This window comes from Peromyscus californicus, unplaced genomic scaffold (genome assembly GCF_007827085.1).
Source record: "Peromyscus californicus insignis strain IS unplaced genomic scaffold, ASM782708v3 Scaffold_7__1_contigs__length_154581171, whole genome shotgun sequence".
In the NCBI taxonomy this organism is placed as follows: domain Eukaryota; kingdom Metazoa; phylum Chordata; class Mammalia; order Rodentia; family Cricetidae; genus Peromyscus; species Peromyscus californicus.
In genome coordinates, this window is record NW_026294595.1 from 63,561,875 (window position 1) to 63,582,327 (window position 20,453).

General features: G+C 35.8%; 2 protein-coding genes across 2 annotated transcripts; both read left to right on the forward strand.

Annotated features, from left to right (window-relative positions):
• The first annotated feature begins 2,883 nt into the window (after positions 1 to 2,883).
• On the forward strand, positions 2,884 to 3,864 carry LOC128101937 (olfactory receptor 10AG1-like). Its single transcript, XM_052725401.1, has one exon. It carries the CDS (start codon positions 2,884 to 2,886, stop codon positions 3,862 to 3,864), a length of 981 nt encoding a protein of 326 aa, XP_052581361.1.
• An 11,035-nt stretch (positions 3,865 to 14,899) lies between these two features.
• LOC128102000 (olfactory receptor 10AG1-like) lies at positions 14,900 to 15,877 on the forward strand. The gene has a single exon (XM_052725489.1). It carries the CDS (start codon positions 14,900 to 14,902, stop codon positions 15,875 to 15,877), a length of 978 nt encoding a protein of 325 aa, XP_052581449.1.
• The last annotated feature ends 4,576 nt before the right edge of the window (positions 15,878 to 20,453 follow it).

Genomic DNA, 20,453 nt, shown 5'->3' on the forward strand with positions numbered 1-20,453 from the left:
TTGTTTTATTTTTCCATGGGGATAATTTAGATGGAAAGGAAAGTAAACATAATTATACTACTTTAATAAATAAAGAATAAATCAAAATGTATACTTTTATGCAATATCTATTTTAACCAAATCTGTAAGCATTAGTAAGATCTTTAGATATTGAAAATTAAATTTTATGTTCTCACATTCTCATTGAATCTTTCCACTTGACTCACATGAAGCAGCCAATTCTAATGAGAAGTTCTACCATTACTTTAATTTGGAATCACATATCAGATAAAATAGTATCTGTATCTGTAATACAATGTATCATGTTACATAATGTGGAGTGCAGAAAAGACATGAACATATAAACAGGAGCTCTGGGGCTGTTCAGTGGGATACACTGGTATGCTTTAGTCTGGCAAAGGGCTACACAGATTAGAAGGGGTTTACGAGAAGCCAGACAACATGATTGATAGCTGAATTAGGGTTTTGTTTTTCTGAGTACTCTTAAATTTTTAACTTCACAGCAATAGGCAAATACATATTTTGTGGCACTTGTCTGTACCCACCTCTGAGTGTTTTCCTATTATAAAAACACATTTTTAATATATGCATACAATTTTTCTTTTCTTAGGTTAGTAAACAATTTATAACAATTACTATACAATTGGCCTATTTTTCAGTCTTATTTCTTTCCTATAACCTGCTTAAGTCCTTTATTTAACAAGTAGAAACTCAACAAAGTTAACAGACAAAAATAATTAAGAATTATTTAAAAGAAAAAATGTGAAAAATGACAGAAAGAAAACAATACTAAAATTTCCAATAATCAAAATGGTTTAAACCAACAACATCTTTAATTAGGGGAATACTTTATTTTGTGAGACAACACTTCACTTTTAGAACCAGGGTTGCCTTGAACTCCTGACAATATCTTGCCTCTAACTCCTAAGAACGTAGATTACAGAAAGACATTACAACAACTTGCTCTATAAGAACTTTTTGTGTCTCATTTTCTCCCTATTCAAAGAATAGAGGTGGCATAAACAACTTCCTTTTACTACATAAAAATGATGAAATTTAATTAAGAAACATTTGACCTACTTCTGTGAATGCAACTTAATGGCAATTCTCACAAAAATCATGGTGGCTTCTCTGACAGCTGTACAAGCATTGCTACTACATATTAAGAAGTAATCATCATGTGAAAAATAAAAAGAAATATCAGAAGGCCTTTAAGCTTGGTTTTCATGGGATCATGAACTAGAACTCAGTATTAAAAATAATAGATTAAGGAAGTGAATACACAGAATTAGGTGGCTATGTAAAGAGTAGTCAGGGTTGAAGTCTGGATTAATAGCTCAATGACAAGGGAAGGTGCTGCTAAACTTGATGATTTGAATTGAGTCCCTTGGTTCCACATGACTCAAGAAGAAATCCAAATACCAGAACATGTCCTATGACCTCTGCTTGTGGGCTGTGGAATGTGTAAAACACCCTCCTCAAACTACTCACACGCAAACACAGAAAGAGAGATAGAGAAAGAGAGAGAGAGACAGAGAGAGGGATGGAGAGAGGGGGGAGATGAGAGGGGAAAGAAGGAGAAGGAAAGAGTTAAACATAGTAAAAATTTTTAAAAAATATCCAGTTTGAAATAAAATAATCCTGTGTATTCTGTATATTGAAGGAAATTTAAGTATTTCAAATATAAGAAGTCAGCAAGTACTTTTAATTCAGATTTAAAATAATAGGTTTTATGTGTTGTTTGTCATTCTGGGTCTGGCTTCTCTTATACAATATAAAATTTTCTGGTTCCATGCATTTACTGGAAAACTTCATGGTTACATTTTTCTTTACAGCTGAATATAACTTCATGATGTACACATACCATATTTTCTTTATCCATTTATCACTGAGGGATATTTAATTTTGTTTTCCATCTCCTGGCTATTATGAATAAAGTGACAATGAACACAGCTGAGCGAGTATCTGTGGAGTAGGCTGTCACACCCTTGTGTATATACAATAGCTATGTCATATGAAAAATTATTTATTTATTGAGATTATAATGTAGTTAAAACATTTATTCCTTCCCGTTCCTCCCCTAGACCCTGTTTTTTATCCTATCCTTTGAAATGATGGTTAAAAGTTGGATATAATCTAATAAAAACATAAAGATGAATATTTTTGTTTAATACATTTTAATTATTAATTAAAATATGTACTGACATCATAGATTAACAACATTCAGACATCTACTACTCTACAAGTGAAAGGGGCAAGTCCTTTAAAAGAATGCAAGTCTCAGTGGTTTACATATTTAAAGAGAAGCAGTAATGCCATACATAGAAAAAGTAAATGGAAATTCTTATCCAGTCATTGGCAAATGAAATAAAACCTTTAGTCCTGTTTAGCTCACACTGCATGTGAGATTGAAAATTCATATCTCAAAAAAGGAATAATAATAATAATAAACCATCATAGATGTCAATGTTATTTTTGAAATTCAAAGATAAATAACTTTTGAAAGATTTAATGCTTAATAAAGTCAGGAACTAGCTTAAGCAAATACTGAAGCTATGAAAAGTAATAGCCTTAGGGAGGCTAGAGAAATGGCATTGTGGTGGAACATCAAGATCATGTATGTATGTATTATCCTTCTGGTACGGCAAGTGAATAAAAACATACAGATCTACGGATTTCATTGAGGAAATTAGAATATATATCTACCATGGCTAATGCATTTGGAAGACTTTATTCATAAACTGGTTCCATTTTTACTTATGTGAATTCACTGCTTCTAGTTTCAGAGCACATCACCCAGAAATACAAAGTGCAAGATTCAGAAAGAAATGTAGAAGTTATAAAGACCAAAACACACACCTCATCCTATTTGAAAGAAAGAAAATGCAATTCAAACATGTGAACCTACAGAGAGGAAACAAATTGAAAATCATAGAAACTAATCTTACTCTACCAATGGAATTTGTTCTCTTGGGATTTTCTGATATTCCCAAATTGCATTGGTTTCTCTTTGGAATCTTCCTATTCATCTACATAATTATCCTGTTGGGGAATGGCATCATCATTCTAATCACAAGGATTGAGCCCACTCTGCAAACCCCCATGTATTTTTTCATTAGCAATTTTTCTTTCTTAGAAATCTGTTATGTTTCTGTCACCCTTCCTAGAATGCTTATGGATCTTTTCACACTGAAAGGAAGTATTTCCTTTTTTGCCTGTGCTATGCAAATGTGCCTATTCCTTATACTGGGGGCCACAGAGTGCTTCCTCCTGGCTGTGATGTCCTATGACCGTTATGTGGCCATCTGCAACCCTCTGCACTATCCTGTTGTCATGAATCACAAGGTGTGTACCCAGCTAGTGGTTGGTTCCTGGGTCATTGGAATTCCCATTCAGGTGGGGCAGACATATCAGATTTTGTCTCTGCCCTTCTGTGAATCTAACCAAATCAATCACTTCTTCTGTGACATACCTCCACTGCTCAAATTGGCATGTGGTAACATCTTCGTGAATGAGATTGTAGTCTTTATATTTGCTGTATTGATTGTCACTGTTCCCTTCATGTTGATCCTTGCATCTTACAGCAGGATCATCTCAACCATCCTGAAATTACCATCAAACACAGGAAGAACCAAAGCCTTTTCCACCTGCTCTTCCCACCTCATAGTTGTGTTTTTATTCTATGGATCAGCTAGTATCACCTATTTAAAACCTAAGTCCAGTAAGTATGAAGGAACAGACAAACTCCTTTCTCTGTTTTACACCATTTTGACTCCAATGTTCAATCCCCTAATATATAGCCTGAGGAACAAAGACGTCACAGGGGCGCTGAGAAAGTTATTTACCAGATTGGTAGCAGTGTGAGACAATTCAAATCAGAAAAATTATTTTTATATGTTTGTATATTTAATTAGAACACAATTTCATCCTATAAATAAATTGATAATATGGTTTCCTCTCAATGGACTCGATGTTTCATACTTAAACTGCAAGCTCATTAAAAATGTTCTGCTTTTAAACATCAGTTTTTTTCCTTTCTTTATATGTGTAAATAGAAGTTTGTAAGTCAACAAGAAATGATTGTGCTTTACCTACTGCAAAATTCTCCCAGTAAAAGCCCTGTCCTTGTATTCTTCTGACTCTTTTGCCTGCTCTTGGGACCCTTTCCCTCCTACTGGGTTGCCTCATCCAGTCTTTACAAAGGGTATATGACTAGTCTTATTGTAACTTGTAATTAGTGTTCAGTTGATATCCCTGGGAAGCCTTCTCTTTTATAAAGGAACAAGGAGGAGGAATGAATCTAGGGGAGCCTGGGGGAGAGAGTGGGAGGACTGGAAGGAGGGAAAACTGTGATCAGATGTAATATATGAGAAAAGAATAAAAATAAAACTATTTTTTGTTTCCCATACAATTAGTCAATGCAATGCTAGAAAACATGAACAATTTTTCAGCATTAGTTTTTCTAAAAATGGAAACGTTTCGATGAGGGAAAAATTCCCACCCTAGGCTTCTAGGAGATAAGAAATTATATAGAAAGAAGCCACTGTTTACATAAACACAGGGATAATATATGTAATCAGGTTTGTAACATGCTATCTTAAGTGGTTTGAAATCATTTGTTCCCATATTGCATAATAGTTCTGTGATGTATACACTGTTATTAGCTCTTAAATTTTGGTTAAGTATGATTGAACATACAGAAAAAACAATTCAAAATTTTGTAAATCATTTTTAAAACAAAGTAATATATATGTGTATATAATTTTTTATTTAAAAAGATTTTCTTACCTTTTACATACCAACCCCTGTTCCCTTTTCCTCCTCTTCTCCTGCTCCCTCCCCCTCCCCCCATCTCACTCCCATCTTCTCCTCATAAAGAGTTAGGCCTCCCTTGGGTAGTCAACACAGGCTGTTATACCATTTTGGGACTAGACCTAGCCCCTTCTTCCCACATCAAGGCTGAGTAAGGCATTGCACCATAGGAAATGGGTTCTAAAAAGCCCCTTTGTGTACCCGAGGTAAGCCCTGGTCCCATTGCCAGGGGGACCAACAAATACATCAAGCCAAGTCACTTTCACCCACATTCAGCGGGCTCCCCAGCTGTCAGTTCATGAGCTCTCATTAGCTTTGGTGAGGTATTTGTGTGTGTGTGTGTGTGTGTGTGTGTGTGTGTGTGTTTTTCATCATGATTCTTAGCAGCATTATTGGTAATATCCAGAACCTGGAAACAACCTAGATGTTCTTCAACAGAAGACTGGATAAAGAAAATGTGGTACATTTACACAATGGAACATTATGCAGCAGTAAAAAACAATGTCATCATGAAATTTGTAGGCAAATGGATAGAACTAGAAAAAAAATCATCCTGAGTGAGGTAACCCAGACCCAGGAAGACAAACATGGTATGTACTCACTCATAAGTGAATGTTAGAAGCAAAGCAAAGGATAACTGGGCTACAATCCACAACCCCAGAGAGGCTAGAACCTACATCCAGTGATGATGGAAGCAGATGCAGAGACCCTCAGCCAAGCACTTGGCCAAGATCCCAGAGTTCAGTTGAAGAGAAGGAAGGATCATAAAACTGGGGGTGGGGGGTGGTCAGAATCATGATGGCAAAGTAAAAATTTTTTAAAGTTAGGGGGATGTCTTACACATTCCACATCTGTTTTCAACTTCTAGTTCTTTCCAGTCTAACCAGAAACAATGTGGTAAATGTTAAGGTGCAACTTTACTGAGCCCGATTAGGAAAAAAAATCCAGTAAGGAAACCACATTAGGATACAAGGAAATGAGACAAGAAAGGGGATGCTCCTACCAAGGAGACAGGACAAGGCTTGGCAGAACTGGCCATCTGCTCATCTCATCTGATAGTTGCAGCTTTATTATATGGAACAGCTGTAATCACTTACTATCTGTAGACCCTGAGAGGTTAGGTGCAGGGTAAGGGACAAGGGGAGACACACGGATCTCCCTGGGAGGGGAAAATGGAATAGATTTTATAGGCAGGTGGGAACATGACTGGGACAATCAGGTGGGAAGGAGGAGGGAAGCGAGGTTAGGAGGAAAATGTGGGGAGAGACAGCTGGAACTGAGGGATATTTGGGGGATGTTATGGAAACCTAGTAGAGTGGAAACTTACTAAGACATATGAAGGTAATTCTAATGAGGTCTCCTAATAATGGGGGATACAGAGTCTCAACTGGCCAAATCTGGCTACCAAACAAGGGTCCATTAGTGGGACTGGGTTGCATTCAATTGTGTTGTAGGCCAAGAGTGTCCTACGGAAATTCACAAACAGCCCAGGCTGTTGCTAATAAAAAGGTTTGCTCTCTGCAAACTGACAGAAAGACCCCATTGATGAAAACAACACTCACACAATTCATTGAAAATAGAAAAGTCAAGCTTGTGCCTACAAGGAGCCTTAACCCCTATGTTCTAGTTTCTTGGTGAAGGAAGATACTCTGCAAGCTACCAAAGAAATGTAAAGACCATCTTGACAGCAAAACTTTTGACCTACTAATTGCCCTGCTTGCAAAATATGCTAGGGAAATGGTGGCACAGAACTTGTGGGAGTAGCCAACCAATGTCTGGTTTGATATAAGGCCCACTCCATGAGAAGGAACCCATTCCCAACACTGCTTGGATAACCAAGAACCAGGGAGCAGACAGACCAGAGACCTGGAGTAAAACTCCTAATTATATTCTGCTAGACGCATAGATCAGTCTCTTATTCGATTATCATGAGAGAAACATCCTCTTGCAGGAGATGAGAATAGATGCAGAGACCCACAGCCAAATATTATGTTGAGAGAACCTAAATGGGATATCTCCATCAATTCCCTCTCCTTGGAGCTCAGGAAACCCCACAAAAAAAATGAAGCAGAAAGATTGTAAGAGCCATAGGTTATGGAGAACACTAGGAGTATAAGGCCATCTGAATCAACTAGCCAAGGCTCATATGAGTACACAGAGCCTAAAGGAATCTTCACCAGGTCCTCTGTGTATATATTATAGGTTTCAGCTTAATATTTTTATGAGACTTCTGACTGTGAGAATGAATGAGTCTCTGACTCTTATTCCTGCTCTAGGGACTCTTTTACTCCTATTGTCTTGATGTGTCCAACTTCAATATGATAGTTTTTCTTCCATATTATTATAATTTAATTTGTCATGTTGGGTTGTTATCTCTTAAAAGCTTCTTTTCTAACAAGAGACTGAAGGAGGTGAATCTGGAGGGAAAGGCAGGTGGGGAGGAACTAGGAGGAGTTGAACAAGGCGAAACTATAATCAGTCTATATTGTATGCTCAATCTATTTTCAGCAAAAAAAAAACAAATACAACAACAAACCAACTAAAAAAAAAGCATGTGCCACTCACTGTGCCATACTTTGTTTTTTAATAATGTAAAACAAAATTGGACATAAAAATAATGACTTCTGAGCTAGAAAATGTTAATATACTGGGGTACATGCAAACAATAAAAGTTACCCACTTATGACAATGATTTACAGCATTTCTAAAAGGAAACTCTCACTATTCCAACAAGAAAAAATGCATATTTTAAACCACCAATCCAGATTTGAAAGTTTATATATCAAAATTTTCCAAATTACGGATTTTCTGCCATTGCCTACCTGTTAAATTTTATATTAAACACAGTGAAAAATAAGTTTTGCAATACCCATAAAGAACCTCCCACTAAATAATGTGTGATTACAAAGGACTGAATATATACATATATATATTTATATTTATAATATATATGTACTACATGTACAAAAATATATAGTAGTTCAGTGAGGTAAAGGAAAAGTATGAAAAATCCCAGTACAATTACGATTTCTTTTTGGTTCTCACAGAAGATGGCAAGCTTTTGTGAAATTCAAGTCATATTTTTAAGTAATCTGGACATGTGAAATTTTCTATGGAAAAAGTCAGAGAAAATGAATTTAATGTCTCTCATTCATGTAACCATACCAAGTTCTCATATTTTGCTAAAATAAACAAAACCAAAAACACCCTGCCTTACCTCTCCACTCTTCAAACTTCTTTGGATAGATTTTTCAATTTCTTTGCCAGCTGCAGTATGATGAGATAAACTAGTTTTAGAAGTATTTGTGTCTTAAAGGTGTATTATATCTGTCACATTCTCTATATATTGCTTTAAAAACACACCATTAGCAAATAAATTGCTTTTGTAATTTGGCTATTAAATATATTACCACATCACTAGCTTTTATAATGCACAATCCATCTGAGTTGTATTTTAAATAAAAAATTTTGAGAAGCCAGACTTTATTCCAATTCTATTTTGTTATGACACAATTATTTATCAGCACTAAATTTGACTACATGTTTATGTACATGCCTTTTCAAATTATAATTTTTGTAAACTTGAGCTCAGTCATTACAAATTAAAGAGTCACTTTCTGTGTGTTTCAACAAAAATAGTAGCCATATGTCCACTTTTATTGTATAATCTTTCCTCATCTGTAATCTTCCTTTTTTTGTGGGAGATTTGTTTTCTTTTGAGACATTGTTGAACCATAATGACATTTTAAAAGTAATGTTATGTAAGGGAGCTATATTAATTTTTATTTTAAAATATGGGTGGGAAATGGAAAATAAGGTTTGGGTCTTTCCTCACCTTAGCTGCCTGTGCAGTGTGAAGGGGAGAAACCATTATGAAATATGAAAGTGTTTAATAGTCAACACGTGGATGCAAAACTTCTCAAAGTCCTGAGAGTATGTTTCTGTGGGTCCTTAGCCATAAGTGGGGACATTTGTTCACCTATCTTACCCACAGTGATCAGAGGAACAATGCTGAAAACGTGTCCAAAAGAATGTAAAAGCTAGAAGTTGGGAAGGAGTAGCAGAAATTGTATCTTTAAATGTAACATATCATTCCCAATCATGAAATCAAAGCACCTGTGATTATCTGTGTGAAACCTGAAAAAGATTAGGTCAGTTAAAAATACCAGAGTTAAAGCAAAGGATAACCAGACTACAACCCACAGCTCCAGAGAAACTAGGTAACAGGTAACGAGGATAATAAAAGGGACACATGGATTGTCCTGGGAAGGCGAAGTAGATGAGATCTGCTGTGTAAACTGGGGGCAGAAAAGAGGAGGGGATGGCGGATGAGAACATGAGGGAACAGGATGGTAGAGCTGGAGGAGGGCCAGAGTGGGAGGGCAATGAAAGAAGTATCTTGATAGAGGGAGACATTATGGGGTTAGGGAGAAACCTGATGCTTGGGAAATTCCCAGGAATCCACAAGGATGATCCCAGCTAAAACTACTAGCAATAGTGGAGAGGGAGCCTGACTTGGCTTACCCCAGTAATCAGATTGGTGAGTACCCTGTCATCATAGAGCCTTCATCCAGTAGCTTATGGAAGCAGATACAGAGATCCATAGACAAGCACCAGGCTGAGCTCTGGAAGTCTAATCAAAGAGAGGGAAGAGGGATTCTATGAGGAAGGGCGGTCAAGATCATGATGGGGAAATCTACAGAGACAACTGAACCAAGCTTTTGGGAACTCATGAACTCTAGACCCATAGCTGTGGAGCCTGCATGGGACCATACTAGGTCCTCTGCATATTGAAGACAGTTGTGTAGCTTGATCTGTTTGAGGGGCCCCTGGCAGTGGGATCAGGATCTATCCCTGGTGCATGAGCTGGATTTTTGGAGCCCATTCCCTGTGGTGGGATGCCTTGCTCACCCTTGATGTGGGTGGGGGGGCAGTAGGGGTTTGTTCCTGCCTCAACTGAATGTACCAGGTTTTGGTGACTCCCCATGGGTGACCCTACCCTTTTGGAGGAGTGTATGTGGGGTGGGTTGGTGAAAGAGAGGCAGGGGGAGCCAGAGGAGGGATGGAAGGGGAAATTAGTTGATACGTAAAATAAAAAAATAAATACTTTTTTTAATTCCAGTGTGGAATGGGAGGGGCTTACATATGCTGAAGACATGACAGGTTTCTCATGCTTCAGTGGATGTCATCACACCTATATCCATATGGAAAGCACTAATTAGAAAAGTGGGATATAGAAAAAATGAATAAATAAAAAGGCATGAAGTTGGGAGAAAGGGTGCATTAAAATGGCTTGGGGAAATTGGAGAGAAAAATGAGAAGGAGTGGATATGACCTTTAGATATTATGTACATGAATGAAATTCTCAAACATTTAAAAATATTTTAAAATAATAAAGCTAATTTCCTTCACTAGTATTTGAAAGGTGAAGTAACATAAATGCTGTGGAACGCATGATTTAACTAAAAAGTGAGCATTCACATCATCATTCCAATCCTAAATAAGACATGGAAGAAATGAAAACCTGTGCTAAATACATTTATGAATAATTATACAAAATATCTCTATAAGAACAGAAATTTACAGTCAAACAAATTTCAATAAGATGTGAGTAAAGATACATTAAAGTTTCCCAAGTCAGTGGAAATTATTCTAAAATGAACTATTAGTTTACTATATTGATACAATTAAGACGACACTAGAATTTCTTACAGGGCAAAAGACTTCACATTCCCAAAGTATAAAACATCACATGTTGTAGATGATGTAGAATTGACATACTTAATGCCCTGAGTGAAAGGTGGAGGGAGATTATGTCCCATATTTGTGTGAAAGACAATTTGTGGGTGATGTAAAGTGGTTTTTTTAAAGAAATTTTTTATTCATTTTACATACCAACCACAAATCCTCCTCTAAATGCCTCCTTCAGCTCCTCCTAGCCCGCCTTGACTCACTCCCCATTCCCTACTCCAAAAGTGTAAGGACTCCCATGGGGAGTTAACAAAGCCTGGCAAATTCAGTTGAGGTAGGACCAAGGCACTCCCTACTGCATCAAGGCTGAGCAAGGTGTTCCACCATAGGTAATGAGTTCCGGAAAGATCATGCACCAGGGATAGATCCTGATCCCATTGCCAGGAGCCCCTCAAACAGACCAAGCTACACAATAGTCTCCTGTATGCAGAGGGCTTAGTCTGGTCCCATGCAGGTTCCACAGCTGTTGGTCTAAAGTTTGTGAGTTCACACGAGCTTGGTTCAGTTGTCTGTGTAGATTTCACCATCATAATTATGACCCCACTTGCTCATATAATCCTTCTTCCCCTCTCTTCAACTGGACTCCTGGAGCTCTAGTTGTAGGTTGGTTTTGAATATGTGTTCATTTGTAATATTTCATAATTTTGAAGACCATGTATATATTTTAAGCACATGATTAATTTTATAAAACCTGTGTGTCAGTAGTTTTACAAATTTAAGAATGACATGAACTGAAAAATAATGAAATCCTACAAAACACAATTATATTTTTAAAAGAGTTAAATGCCTGCTCATGTAAAGTGATTTCTTCTCTGCTGTGCAATATATTAAACATTAAGGCTATGATATCACAGCATGATTTTTTGCTTTGAAATTTGTCTTTAAATATTGATTTGCCACGATAAATATGTTAATTTTGCATCTCTTTTGCACCATTTAAACTATCTGCAAATGTAATTAACAGACTGAGGCTGTAACTGACACTGACATACTGAGAGAGTTGGCCAGTGATAAACTGCCTCCATGGTGTGACAATAGAATTTATAATGCTTGTGCATTGAAAAACTTCATCAAACACATTATCAGGAACTACTAATATTATTTCCTAACCCCCCTTAAAATGTTTTAAGTAAAGAATTAAAAAGGACAAGTTTTAAATCACTGACTTTTGATGTATAAGCTATGTCTTTAGGTCCTGTGCCTTACATCAACCAATAGTGAGTTGTAAAATCTGGATAAGAAAGTTGAATACCATGATTAAATATCACAGACTCTTCAAGACAGAATGCTGCAGAACTAGAGTAGTAAACTTCGAGTTTTGAAATCATATTGAAACATTCTTTCTTTTTGCAGCAAAGGCAAAGACTTTGGTGGAGAAGATTGAAGCTCTCCAAATAAGTTGATTTTATACATGATAGTATTAGAATAGCAGTGCCTAGCTCTATCATATTTAATCTGTAACCACTAATCACATTTTTACATAAAAATTGCATGAATCACAATTTATGATTTCCTTTGTGGACCACAGGATTAGTGAAAAAAAAATATATATATATATATATATATATATATATATATATATATATATATATATATATATATATATATGCTATAAGTTGATGCTCAAAAAGGGATTTGAGGGGTCAAGGATTTGTTTGAGATGGTGAGATGGTGTTTGCCTTGAGTTTGATTCCCAGACCTTTAAAATAACTGGAACCAGTGGTATGCATCCGTCACCCTAGCATTCCTACGTTAGGATGGAAGGTAGAGACAGGAGCTGGAAATTCAAGTGTCAGCTATCCTAAAGTACACACTGCAGCAGCAGAAGGAACACATGAGTTTGTTCTCAACAACAGGAAGGAAAAGAGTTGACACCTAAAGTTGTACCCTTGTGACTTTTGCCTACACACCCACACACGCCACAAGCATGCACATACCCAAACAATGTGGATTTTCTTACTAATGTTTTGTTTACAATTCTTCTTTTCTGAAATCCAGTTGTCTGTGTGAATATGATTATTGTCTACAGAATGGTAGAATCAGTATTTCTAATTACTGACCACATAACTGTACTTCACTGTGAGTTTAGGATAATTTATTTTTTGGACAATCATTGGAAAGGCAATGCTTTAGTTTCTGAGATACTTTCAGGTTATTGTGATATTTAAGAACCACAAAATATTTAGTTGGTATTTTAGTAATAGGATGTGAAACAGACCAAGATATATTCCATTGATAGAATGTGTACAGAGGTATAATGCATGGTAGGAATTTTATTGCAAAAAGAAGCAGGATTCAGAACAGAAAGAAAAAGATTTCAGAAAAGTGCCATCAAACAGCAAAAGAAGTGAAAGCAGGGTGAACAAATGTATCTGCACCCATGAGATAACTAGAGAGTGTCATGTTTAATGTGTGATCCAAAAACACCTGCCTAAATGCAGTTAAAAATCCATGCTGGTGGTTATACTTATAATTTCTTTTTTGTTTGTTTGTTTTTTTCAAGATAGGGTTTCTCTGTGTAGTTTTGGTGCCTGTCCTGGATCTCGAACTGTAGACCAGGCTGGCCTCGAACTCACAGAGATCCACCTGGCTGGTATTAAAGGTGTGTGCCACCACCACCCAGCATATTTATAATTTCTTAAAAGTTGATTTATCAGTACAAATTCCAATGCTGAAAAGGGCTTCTACTACTCTAAATATGGCAGACAGAAATCCCAGTGTGTATGGAGGAACACAAGGCTCACTGTTCTTTAGGACATGGTGGCCTGGCTGTATGAGTCAGGAGAAAAACAGCAGGAAAACAAAGCCATACCAGTGTAAGATCCTCAGCTGCCACAGCTGTAAATAGTGCACCTCTTTCTCAAAAGGAAAAACTAAGCAATTACTGGTATTTCACTTTGAGAGGAACTCCCCAAGAAGGATGAGTCATCTGTGCCAGCAAGAGTGACACCAAAGATGGGTCCATTCCGAAATCATGGCTCTGAAATAGAACAGGAAAAATTACCGTTGGAGTGTCTACTAGAAATTAAATCCACACGTGAGCCAAGGTGGCCCCCAGGGGCACTGTATATCTTTCTATTTCAGCAGTACTGAATGTCCAGCTGTTACCTGTTGCTGGTAGAGTGATTTCCTTGGGAGGCTTTGATAAGTCACAGGCTAAAAGCCACTTCTATTTTCAAATGCAATTTGATGGAGCTCAATCAAGGTAATGTATAATTATGCTGCTAGGATATTTCTCAAATTGAAAATCAAGACAACCAAGCAAAAATCATGAAATTCTGAGAATATCATCTAAATATAAGCTAATTACTTAGCACGACTACTGTATCTATTCATTTTCTTAACTGTGAAATGAAATACTACATATTTCAAATAATATTAATGACAATAATAGTGCTATTAATGTGTTTGAAGTTGTCTTAAAACTAGTACTAATAAAAGTGAGAAAATATGGGGATATTTGTCTGTTGAAATTTATTTACTGGTATACTAGTTCAAAGTAGAAACTAATGCATAGATGAAATAGTTTAGAGAAAAAGGAAAATATGGATGAAATTCTCAGAAATTCAGAGAAAATCATAGACAAAAATTTCACATGAAGAAGAACACTACAAAAACATAGTTTGTGTAACAACTTATACTTGTTATCTTAAAGTTAATTTGATAACATATATCAGATTTGTTTTTCATATGCATGTCAATTTAACCTAAGTAGACCTTTGGACAGGAAAGTGCTATAACGCTGAGCTGCAAATCCTGCCTGAACTAGCATTTCTCATACACTGGATCAGAGATGTTAGTTGAAAAGTTTACTGAGAAGATTGCCGAGGCTAAGGTTTTCATACCTAGCATACTTGAGAAGAGAAGGATAAAAAGTGGAGTCATAAGAAACTGTCTTTTCATCAGAAAATATTAACTTCAGAATAGTAACTCTAATTAAAATGTTAAAATGAAGACTTAGATCATTTTGAGTGAGTGGTCACAACTTTCAAGGGAAAAAGGTTTGTAGAGAAAATGATGGAATATAAATAAAAATATTATAAACTGGGGAAAAATGTTAAAAAATAAGGTAACATAACTATCTCTCAGCAGTAAAATAAAGTTTGTCCATAATATACAGTAGTAAATTATGTACATATCATAATGCAGCAATAATATATATTGCACTTATATATTGGATTGATTTCAAAAACATATTCAATTTTGAAGTGTCAAATATCAGAATTAGAGTAAGGTGAATGGGGATTTAATGTTTCATATGGCATGTATGCTTATGATTCAGTTATGACATTAATGCAGTTCAAATTACAATGGAATTAACTATTTCAATTTTACCATGTCTGCAGATGAAAATCAACTTAAAACAGAAAAATCAAATGTCTCTACACTGATAGAATTTATTCTTCTGGGGTTTTCTGATGTTCCTAGTCTGCAGTGGATGTTGTTTATAATATTTTTGTTCATGTATCTGACTATTCTGATGTGCAACAGCATTATAATACTGTTAGCAAAAACTGACCCTGCTCTCCAGACCCCTATGTATTTTTTCCTTAGCAACTTTTCCTTTTTGGAAGTCTGTTATGTAACAGCTACCATCCCGAGAATGCTTATGGATCTTTACACCCTAAAAGGAAATATTTCTGTGCTTGCCTGTGCAACACAAATGTATTTTGTCCTTATGTTAGGAGGCACAGAGTGCCTCTTGCTGGCAGCGATGGCCTATGACCGCTATGTGGCCATTTGCAAACCTCTTCAATATTCTTTACTCATGAAGGATAAAGTGTGTTTGCAGCTGACAGCTGCCTCCTGGATCACTGGTATTCCAGTAGAAATTGGGCAGACCTACCAGATATTCTCTTTGCACTTTTGTGCTTCCAACAAAATCGATCACTTCTTCTGTGACATCCCCCCACTACTCAAGCTTGCTTGTGGTGACACTTTTGCGAATACAGTAGCAGTCTATGTCGTTGCAGTGGTGTTCGTCATGGTTCCATTTCTTCTGATCATTGGCTCCTATGTCAAGATTATCTGCAACATTATGAGAGTTTCCTCAGCCAAAGGGAGGGCCAAGGCCTTTTCCACCTGCTCTTCTCACTTGATAGTTGTAGTCTTGTTCTATGGAACCGCTAGCATCACTTACTTACAACCCAAATCAAATCAGTCAGAAGGAATGGGGAAGCTGCTCTCTCTTTTCTACACCATTTTGATCCCAGCTTTGAATCCTCTTATCTACACTCTGAGGAACAAGGACATCATGATGGCATTGAGAAAATTGCAAACTAAGTTACTGACAAGGTGGGAAAGCTTAAAATAGAAAAATACAGATGCATACAAATAGAAACTCAAGCTTGGTGTTGCAAACTTTAATGCTGAAGATCAGTTTTGTGATTAACAAATTACAATGTTTTAAAAGATACTTGTTTCATAGAAATTATTGTGTTGAGTGAATCAGTATAAATGTCATGTTTTTGTTTGTTTTTTGGAGAGTGGGTTTCTCTGTATAACAGCCCCAGCTATTCTGGAACTTACTCTGTAGACCAGGCTGGCCTTGAACTCAGAAAATATCATTATTAGGATCCATCAGTGCTCTCATTGTTAACTATTGTGTTTTCAGGCAACTTGTGCAGCTCAATGTAAGGTAGTTAAGTTACCACCAAGTTTTGGGGTAATTTGCTAAAAGGAGCTTTGTCTAACAGTCCTCCTTGGATTTTCTGTCTTCTGTTCTTCAATTTGGATTTGTCATGGCTCTTCACGTCCTTCAATGTTTTGGAGTTATTGCCTTCCTTCATTTGTGGCTAAGTATCCCTGACCTCAGATTCATCTTGACACAATGCTCCCTGTGTCTGTTTTCTAAACTTTTACATTTGTGTTTTGCGACTATTTGGGTTGATTTGGTTCCCATGACTGATATTGATCATATTTTAAATGTAGTTTTTAGAAAAATTGGTTTGTGAAAATACATGACTTATTTTTCTCTGCCTTTAATCTGTCTTTTTTTCATTTTTCTACATTTCCATAGTCCATATAATTTCCAACCTGTATATCTCTTCATGCTCTTACTGTCCTATATTTTATATTTCTCTTAGAACTTTTAACTGTCTGTTTTACTTTCAGGTCTTACCTTAGCAATCTGTTTAGAAGTGGAAGTTACTAAAGATTTCAGATTAAAATATCAATCTCAGGCATGTCGCATAAATATATGTACATACAAATATATATATATATATATGTACACACACATATATATCTATATCTATCTATCTATCTATCTATCTATATATATATATATATATATATATATATATAGAGAGAGAGAGAGAGAGAGAGAGAAGGAGATATAGAAACAGAGACATAGACAGACAGAAACAGAGACAGTGACAGAGACAGAGAGAAATTTTGGTACATTATTCAGTGACCAGACAAGTCAGAAAACTGCACTGACTCATCACAGGATAGAACTTGGTGTTTGTTTCTGTTTACTACTGAAATATAAACATTCTTCCAAGAGATATATTTTTCATTTTTCTTTCTTTTTCTATATCCTGTTTTTTTTTTATCTTTAAACCAATGGTGTGGATACTGAGAAAGGAAGATATCATAAGGGTCTTAAAATTATTGCTGAAAATTTACTATATTAGTTGCATATGTATATCTATTTCATATTTTCTAACATAACTGGTCTTTTATGTAATCATAAATTGTTGCTTTGCCTTCCTACCACAATGTGAACTAATTTTTCATCCTCATTCATGGTAATAATTTTATATCAGAATGGAAAATAATAATAATTTCAACTGTATTCAGTCAAAAAGGCATTTCCCCCTAGATAATATTCCAAGTGAAATTTTCAAACTGAAAGATGTTAAATATGTCACATAAGAATTTTTCCAAATGAAAACTACATAAGAATCAAATTAATTTTCCCAAGAATATCATATGACTGATTCAAATGCAGCCAAGATAAAACCCCATGGAAGAAGGGTCAGAAAGAGTGTAAGAGCTAGAGGACATGAAGGACACCAAGGAAACAAGGCCCTCTAAATGAGCGTGATGAAAGCTCTTATGAACTCACAGAGAGTGAGGCAAGCATGTATAGTCACTGCACAGGTTTGCTCCAGGTCCTCTTGTATGTATTATAGCTTCCAGTTTAATGTTTTTGAAGGATTCTTGAGTGTTTGAATGAGTAGGTCTCTGATTCTTTTGCCCTCTGTTGGGCTTTTTCCTCTGTTTGTTTTGACCAACTCTGACATGTTAGTTTTTGTTTTATCTTATTTTATTTTTATCCCTTCAAGGCCTTTTTGTTTTGGACTGAGAGAAATAAATGGAATTGATCTGGATGGGATGGGAAATGAGGAGGATATTGGAACAGTAGGGAGTATGGAACTATTATCAGGGTAGAGAATGTTAGAACAAATGGAAAAGCAAGCAATTAGGTGAAGCATGACTGAAGACTACAGTCAATGTCGATCTCTGACATCCATATTCACACACAAATACAAACACATTTACTACACACAACACCCCCCATACACATACACACATGCACAGACACACACACACACACATTCCAAGACACACATGCAAGAATATAAGAATAGGAAGACAATAGTTTATAGGGCATTCAAGTTTGGTGCATGAGTGTGTATTTCAGAAGAAAGTCATTCATTTACAAATAAGACAAAAAATACTTAAATGTACAGTAATAGTCCTATGGTAGGAAATAATGTATGTTACACCATCATTTTTTTAAATGTAAATCAATCCATAAATTATTTTATACTACAAAAACCATAGAATTATTATTCCACCAATAATAAGCAAGACAGAAATGAAACAAAATAACACATGGACATAGCCATTAGAATGATAAAAAATAAAAAATTAAAATACTGACACACACACACACACACACACACACACACACACACATATATATATATATATATATATATAGTTTTTCTTACACTGTATTTTGATCATGTTTTACCTCTCTCTTAACTCCTCTAAGATTCTACCCTATTAGGTATATTTATAAGTTTCAAAGTGTGTGAAAATAACTAAGTTCTTATAGATTCACTATAGATGATATAGATATCAATATTATGTTTATGATGAGAGGGTAAATAATAAATAGAATTACTTTTATGCACTTGATATTGTTGATAGGCCAGTACAGACTTATAAGTTGATTTGCTTCCCTGAAAGTAATAATTATCAACTATACAAAATTATCTCCAGGTGCTTTTCTTATTTTTATTAGTATGTATACCAGAAAACACATATTATCTCCAATATTTATAAAAATAAATTATTTCTGTCTCTAGTTAAAAAGTACTGTACCAAAGAAAGCCAGAATTTCTGTGACAAGCATAGGGACACATTGTTTATGGAAGGAATATGCCAAAGGGCAGCTCTCACTCTCATCAAGAGACAGACAGGTGGGTAGAGTCTTAGAGGAGTTAAGAGAGAGGTAAAACATGATCAAAATATAGTGGAAGAAAAACTAGTTTAAAAACATTATTTAAAAAGTCAGATAAATACAACATTTCCAAACCTATGGGATACTATAAAGGCAAGTACATAGCAATAAGTGCCTAAAATAAATAAATAAATAAAAGTTAAAAAGGAGATGTCTCATAATAACAACTTAATGGCACATCTGAAAGATATAGAACCAAAAAATTATAATCCCTTGGCAAAGTAAGTTCCTAGAAATTGTCAACACAGGACTGAAATCAATAATATAGAAAAACATATACGTACACCATCATATATATATTATATATAATAGCCAATTTTTTCATTGAAATACACACACACAGACACACACACAATTGGTTCTTTGAAAAAAAATCAGTAAGATTGATAAATTCTTCACCAAATCAACTAAAATATGGAGATGATCCAAATTAATAAAAATAGAGATAAAACTACACATCACAACCAGTACTGAAGAAAACCAGAGAGACATAAGTATATACTTTAAAAATCAGTACTCAGAGCAACAGGAAACCTAAAAATTATATACATTTCTTGATACATGTGGCCAAACAATGTTAAGTTAATATCCGATGAGCAATTTAATCAGACTCATAACTCTAGTGAAATAGGAGCACTAACTACCCCCACCAACCCCTACAAAAAATGACAAGGTGGGTGTAGCATAAAACATTGTCTTTTTTCCAGTGTGCATTGTGGGGCATACATGGGCTGCAAAGAGGGTGCTGAAAGAAATTTAGATCAACAGAGCTTATGCTTTAAGCTGTTTACACAGAGAGTGGATACAAATGGTGCCAGCGGAAGTCAGTTTAAGCTGTTTGTGCAAAAAAATAGATACAAAGGATGGCTAAGAGGAAGTTAGCTTGGGTTGTTTGTATGGAGATTAAAGACAAATAGTGAGAAAGGAAGTTAGCTCAAGTTATTTATGCTAAGATACTAAAAAAACAGGAGATGATGTCAGGGCATAAACAACTTGTAAATAGGGTCACCTTTAAAATGATTGGTTGGTTCCTTCACCCCCTCCTAGGGTTCTGAGGTTTTCTGGTATAATAGAGGCTTACTGCCTATCAATAAAGAAGTTCTTGCTTGACTTGACTCCACACTGCTTCTGATTGTCTCCAAGTAAGAGGGAGGCTGGGGAACAGACAAGCAGCATGCACTTACCTTTTCTAGGTTCCAGGCCACCTCTTCACAGGTGACCTAAGTTCCTGGTAGAGCAGGTCCCCACAGCGCATATCTAGGCTGTTTGTCAAAAATTGGGTGTCAATTTTGTGTGTGTGTGTGTGTGTGTGTGTGTGTGTAGACTTATGTCTAGGTCTTCAGAAAGAAGAATAAAGAATATTTTCTAGTGAAATATGAGCACTAACTACCCCCACCCACCCCCACAAAAG